Source organism: Canis aureus, chromosome 25, assembly GCF_053574225.1.
Source record: "Canis aureus isolate CA01 chromosome 25, VMU_Caureus_v.1.0, whole genome shotgun sequence".
Taxonomy (NCBI): domain Eukaryota; kingdom Metazoa; phylum Chordata; class Mammalia; order Carnivora; family Canidae; genus Canis; species Canis aureus.
The window spans coordinates 211,499-218,641 of NC_135635.1; the positions used below are offsets into that span (position 1 = coordinate 211,499).

The following is a 7,143-nucleotide window of genomic DNA, read 5'->3' on the forward strand; positions in this document are numbered from 1 at the left end:
TCTTGTGTCTGTCAATAGGTACGCTGTGACAATTACCGGAAAGTTTTGCTTTGTCAATGAAGAAAACTAAGTCCAAAGAAATTTCCCAAAGGATACGTACAACCAGAAAGCAAAAGTTCCTTGTTTTTGGACTATTATTACTTATTTGTTTGTTACTGTAGTCCTCATGGACAACCGCCCTGGAGCCTACACTTACGTCTCCGTAATTGTCCGCATGATTACTCCTCTCCCAGGGGAATCCATCAGAAGATGAGCAAAGCCCTAATGTTGAAATATCCTGAAGAAAGTTTTTGCAAGACTGAAAATAAGTAAGACCATCATAAGCAACCGCTGTTGATACTCCAACAAATGATGATGGACCCTGGATGACACAGAGCTGTATGGTCCCTTAATACTCATGGTTATCTCATTAGCCTTAAGACGCTTAAAGCCTACTAGAATTTATGAAAGGAACTTTCCTTTATATATATTCCTTAAATGCGCTTGCCCTGCTTAAAGAGCAAGATCCCATGAATTCGTGTAGCTTTAGTAGCAAGACATCATTGCAGTGTGAGGACCGGAATGTTCATCAGTGTCTCCCTCCTTCAGGAAAAGAGCTAACTGAGTATGGCAGATTTTAATTAAACAACTACTAGAAGAAGTAAAATATTTATAATAAGGCAATGAACATGGAGGACTTGATCTGAGGAAACGACCATTTATTAAGAAAGCCCTGTAGAGCATTATATTTAATCTAAAATTAGAGGGTTTTAAATTTCATTAATTTAACATACAAATAACTTACTTATATTTAATCTACTTTCAAAGATGGATAAAGTAGTAATGAAAACTAAAGAAATTGAGGTAAATAAGGTAATAATATTTTAAAATATACTTTTAATGTCATGTAATGATTCAAGTACTCAGCTGTCAAAGGCTACAAACAATGTCTAGAGAATTCATGTAATATCTCTATTTTAGATTCTAGCAACACTCCTGTTTTATAACGAAAATTATTTAGTTACAAAAATGTTAGGGAAAGAAATTTCATATGTGATCCAAATTAGACTATATCATATGCTACTTATTGGCCTAATTCTCAGCGAAATTATGATTTAAATTTAAATTTAAATATGATTTAAATTTCTTTCACTGCTTACTAACTGAATAATAGTTTCACAAGCCTCGGAGTATCTAGTGCAAATTCTTGAACCTTCGTGACATTAAAATTGTTTTATATGCAATATTTAATTAAGATGCAATTAACTTATTCCATATTTAAGAAAATAGTTATGTCACAAGAAAAAAAGCCAGGATTGCATTGGTTTATTGATCCCTGTGCCTCTCGCAGGTTTCTGCCATGGGTGACAGGGGAACCAGCAATCGCTCAGAAGTGACTGACTTCATTCTTGTAGGCTTCAGGGTCCGCCCCGAGCTCTACATTCTCCTCTTCCTGCTCTTCCTGCTTGTGTATGCCATGATCCTGCTGGGGAATGTTGGGATGGTGGCCGTTATCCTGACTGATCCCAGGCTGAACACACCGATGTACTTCCTCCTGGGCAACCTCTCCTTCATTGACCTCTTCTACTCCTCCGTAATTGCCCCCAAGGCTATGATCAACTTCTGGTCTGAGAGCAAGTCCATCTCCTTTGCAGGCTGTGTGACCCAGCTCTTTCTCTTTGCCCTCTTCATTGTGGCTGAGGGGTTTCTCCTGGCTGCCATGGCTTATGACCGCTTCATTGCCATCTGCAACCCACTCCTCTACTCCGTCCAGATGTCAACACGCCTCTGCATCCAGTTGGTGGCTGGTTCCTATTTTTGTGGCTGCATCAGCTCGGTTCTTCAGACGAGTATGACATTTAGTATGTCCTTTTGTGCTTCCCGGGCCATTGACCACTTTTACTGTGATGACCGTCCACTTCAAAGGATTTCTTGCTCTGATCTCTACTTTCATAAGATAGTTTCCTTTCTCTTATGCAGCATTATTATTTTGCCCACCATCATTGTCATTCTCGTGTCCTATATGTATATTGTGTCCACAGTTCTAAAGATAAGATCCACTGAGGGACGTAAGAAAGCCTTCTCCACTTGCAGCTCTCACCTAGGAGTCGTGAGCGTCCTGTACGGTGCCATCATTTTTATGTATTTCATCCCTGACAGATTCCCTGAGCTGAGTAAAGTGGCTTCCTTATGTTATACGTTAGTCACTCCCATGTTGAATCCTTTGATTTACTCCCTGAGAAACAAAGATGTCAAAGAGGCTCTGAGAAAGATCCTGGGGAAAAAAATATTTTTATTTAATTCTATCTTAACAGTGATATAACTGAAAGATCTGGATATTATGACAATTTGGGAAGGCATCAATCCAAAGAATGCACCCAATGAGTTTGAAATATTCAATCTCAAAAAGTTTATTTATTGAATCCCATAGCCTTAGAGCTGAAGAATACATTTGGATGATATTCGCCTGCCTGTGGATTTTGAAGTGAAATGGCTTTCTCTGTACTTCATCTTCATTGGGTAATGATCATGGTTTCTGTGCATTTCAAGTTTCGGGAAAATATATTCCAGGTTTGTTGCTGGTACCCTGAGAATGATGTTTGGTTTGTATTGTTTATCTTGAGCCAGTGACCAGTGTTATATAATATGTATATAATTGGTAGAAGTAACAAAGTCTGATACGATAAGAAGAAAGAATAAAATATCAGATTTACTGAAGAAATCTCATTGAGTCCTGTGTGAGAGAATCAGGTACTTGGCAGTGCACACAGTCCTAAGGGTGACATTCGAGTCACTCTTAATTATCTAGAGACTCAATGAATGACACACATATTTCACAGTTTTCCATGGCTTAAATAATTCCTGAAAATTCTTTTTGAAAAGAAAACTATAATGAAAATGAAACAAAAATAAGGATAATTCATTTCTATGGTTTATGTCTTAAAATTAATTCATCAAATGATATTTATTGAATTTTGATGTACATTTTGCTTTATGAAGATCCCTAGGTATAATTAATTTCTGTAGTTAAGCTCACACAATCAGATATGGAGACTATAGCTGGCTAGAGAACTAAAAATGCTACAGGGAAACCCAGTAAAAAGAGACATTTATAGAATATATGAAAAGAGTGCAGTCTTTGGAGGTGAATAGTCTTTTTTTTTTCTTTTCATTTGTTTTTTATTGAAGTTCAATTTGCCAACATATAGTATAATACCCAGTGCTCATCCCATTAAGTGCTCACCTCAGTGCCTGGCACCAAGTCACCCCAACCCACTGCCCACCTCCCCTTCCACTATTCTTTGTTCATTTCCCAGAGTTAGGAGTCCCTCATGTTTGTCTCCATCTCTAATTTTTCCCACTCAGTTCCCCTCCTTTCCCTTAAAATCCTTTTCACTGTTTTATATGTTCCCTGTATGAGTGAGACCCTATAATGTTTTTCCTTCTCTGATTGACTTATTTCACTCAGCATAATACCCTCCAGTTCGATCCACATTGAAGCAAATGGTGGGTTTCTAATGGCTGAGGAATATTCCACTCTATACATAGACCACAGCTTATTTATGCATCATCTTTTGATGGACACCGAGGTTCCTTCCACAGTTTGGCTATTGTGGACATTGCTGCTATAAACACCTGGCAGGGGTGCAGGTGTCCTGCCATTTCACTGCATCTGTATCTTTGGGGTAAATCCCCAACATTGCAGTTGCTGGGTCATAGGAAAGTTCTATTTTTAACTCTTTGAGGAACCTCCACACAGTTTTCCAGAGTGGCTGCACCAGTTCACATTCCCACTAACAGTGCAGGAGGCTTCCCCTTTCTCCACATCCTCTCCAACATTTGTGGTTTCCTGCCTTGTTAATTTTCCCCATTCTCACTGGTGTGAGGTGGGATCTCATTGTGGTTTTGATTTGTATTTCCCTGATGGCCAGTGATGCAGAGCATTTCCTCATGTGCTTGTTGGCCATGTCTATGTCTTCCTCTGTGAGATTTCTGTTCATGTCTTTTGTCCATTTCACGATTGGATGGTTTGTTTCTTTGCTGTTGAGTTTAATAAGTTCTTTATAGATCTTGGAAACTGGCCCTTGATCTGATGTGTCATTTGCAAATATCTTCTCCCATCCTGTAGATTGTCTTTTAGTGTTGTGGACTGTTTCATTTTCTGTGCAAAAGTTCTCATCTTGATGAAGTCCCAATAGTTCATTTTTGCTTTTGTTTCTTTTGCCTTCATGGATGTATCTTGTAAGAAGTTACTGTGGCCAAGTTCAAAAAGGGTTTTGCCTGTGTTCTCCTCTAGGATTTTGATGGATTCTCATCTCACAGTTATATCTGTCATCCATTTTGAGTTTATCTTTGTGTATGGTGAAAGAGAATGGTCTAGTTTCATTCTTCTGCATGTGGATGTCCAATTTTCCCAGCACCATTTATTGAAGAGACTATCTTTCTTCCAGTGGCTAGTCTTTCCTGCTTTGTCGAATATTAGTTGACAATAGAGTTGAGGGTCTACTTCTGGATTCTCTATTCTGTTCCATTGATCTATGTGTCTGTTTTTGTGCCAGTACCACACTGTCTTGATGACCACAACTTTGTAGTACAACCTGAAATCTGGCATTGTGGTGCCTCCGGCTCTGGTTTTCTTTCTTTCTTTCTTTCTTTCTTTCTTTCTTTCTTTCTTTCTTTCTTTCTTTTTTTTTGAGATTCTATTTGTTTATTCATGAGAGACACACACAGAGGCAGAGACACAGGCAGTGCGAGAAGCAGGCTCCTTGCAGGGAGCCCGACGTGGGACTTGATCCTGGATCTCCAAGATCACGCCCTGGGGTGAAGGCGGCCCTAAACCTCTGAGCCACCCGAGCTGCCGATGGTTTTCTTTTTCAATATTCCCCTGGCTATTCAGGGTTTTTTCTGATTCCACACAAATCTTAAGATGATTTGTTCCAACTCTCTGAAAAAAGTCCATGGTATTTTGATAGGGACTGCATTGAACGTATAAATTGCCCTGGGTACCATTGATATTTTCACAATATTAATTCTTCCAATCCATGAGCATGGAATATTTTTTCCACTCTTTGTGTCTTCCTCAATTTCTTTCAGAAGTGTTCCGTAGTTTTTAGGGTATAGATCCTTTACCTCTTTGGTTATGTTTATTCCTAGGTATCTCATGCTTTTGGGTACAATTGTCAATGGGATTGACTCCTTAATTTCTCTTTCTGCAGTCTCATTGTTAGTGTCTAGAAATGCCACTGATTTCTGGACATTGATTTTATATCCTGCCGCACTGCCGAATTGCTGTATGAGTTCTAGCAGTCTTGGGGTGGAGTCTTCTGGGTTTGAATGCCTTTTATTTCTTTTTGTTGCCTGATTGCTGAGGCTAGGACTTCTAGTCCTATGTTGAATAGCAGTGGTGAGAGTGAACATCCCTGTCGCGTTCCTGATCTTAGGAGAAAGGGTCCCAGTGTTTCCCCATTGAGAATGAGATTTGTGTGGGCTTTTCTTAAATGGCTTTTGAGGTGCTGAGGAATGTTCCCTTTCTCCCTACAGTCTGAAGGGTTTTGATCAGGAATGGATGCTGTGTTTTGTCACATGCTTTCTCTGCATCTATTGAGAGGATCCTGTGGTTCTTGTTTTTTCTCTTGTTAATGTGATCTATCATGTTGATTATTTTATGAGGGTTGAACCAGCCTTGCATCCAGGGAGGAATCCCACTTGGTCATGGTGAATAATCTTCTTAATGTACTGCTGGATCCTATTGGTTAGTATCTTTTGAGAATTTTTGCATCTGTGTTCATCAGGGATATTGGTCTATAATTCTTTTTAGTGGGATCTTTGTCTGGTTTTGGAATCAAGGTGATGCTGCCTCATAAAGCAAGTTTGGAAGCATTCCATCCCTTTCTATCCTTCAAAACAGCTTTAGTAGAATGGATATTTCTTCTTTAAAAGTTTGATAGAATTCCCCTGAGAAGCCACCTGGTCCTGAACGTTTGTGTTGAGATGAATGATCCTGATGATCAGGAAAATATTCTGTACATTTTTAAAGATAGGTAAATTTAGCAAGATGACATAGACAAGTTACTGTGCACTGTATGGTGAAGTACATGACGTTTGATAAGTTATTTGTAATGCACAAGACAAGGAATTAGTGATCAGCCTTTAAAGGAAATTCATGGGGATCCCTGGGTGGCGCAGCGGTTTGGCGCCTGCCTTTGGCCCAGGGCGCGATCCTGGAGACCCGGGATCGAATCCCACGTCGGGCTCCCGGTGCATGGAGCCTGCTTCTCCCTCTGCCTATGTCTCTGCCTCTCTCTCTCTCTCTGTGACTATCATAAATAAATAAAAATTTAAAAAAAAAATAAAATAAAGGAAATTCATGGGAATCATGCCGACCTCTATGTCAAGCCAAGGAAGACCTTTATTCTGGAGACAAGAGGTACGGTATTCATTGGGGGTTTTTAAGAAAGACAGTATTCTGTTCCACTTGGCGTTTCACAAAAATCATACCGACAGCTTTATGAAAGATAAATATTCACAGGGAGGAAATAGTAGTCTTAGAAAGTGTGTGATCATCCAAGTAAGAGGTTATGATGGCTTTATCAAAGACTGTCTTCTTATAAACAGTGAAGACAGACTATCTTTAGAATGGCAGGTAAAGTTAGCTAAATACTGACAGATGATTGATAAAATGAGAATAAGGTAGAAGTGAATAATGACTTTAGTTTTGAGCATCTCTGCTGGAGAAATGCCACCTCATAAAACAAGGAAGAAAATATGAGTAATAAGAGTTCATTGTTAACTTAAGAGTTTAAAAAATGAGCCCAGATGTCAAACTGAACTTTCATATTCTATGTTTGCCAATGTAGCTTTGGGCAAATTACATAGTATCTCTGCATTGTAATGTCCTCCTGTTAAATAGGGTGCATAACAGTATCTAAATCTCAGAGTTACTTAAATGATTAAATTACATAAATTTCATACAAAGTTGTTAAACCTATATATTTATTGGCTTCCAGGTTTGTTATTTCTTCATGCCTTTAATACTATTCATTTTTAAGTCTTAAAGAGGAAAACAGTGACTTTCTCTGACTCTTTCCCTTCAGTCTCAGCTATGAAGCATTCCCAAGCCTCCAAGAGTACCTATGTTTTCATTTCCATAGAGCTTGAGTTACC

General features: G+C 38.9%; 1 protein-coding gene across 1 annotated transcript; it reads left to right on the forward strand.

Annotated features, from left to right (window-relative positions):
* Positions 1 to 1,324: 1,324 nt before the first annotated feature.
* Positions 1,325 to 2,302, forward strand: LOC144297534 (olfactory receptor 9K2-like). Its single transcript, XM_077871813.1, has one exon. The coding sequence runs from the start codon at positions 1,340 to 1,342 to the stop codon at positions 2,300 to 2,302; it is 963 nt and encodes a 320-aa protein (XP_077727939.1). The 5' UTR covers positions 1,325 to 1,339.
* Positions 2,303 to 7,143: the final 4,841 nt, after the last annotated feature.

Bases quoted from the DNA above. Each gene is read 5' to 3' on its own strand.
- LOC144297534 (XM_077871813.1), top strand. From the start codon at position 1,340: ATGGGTGACAGGGGAACCAGCAATCGCTCAGAAGTGACTGACTTCATT.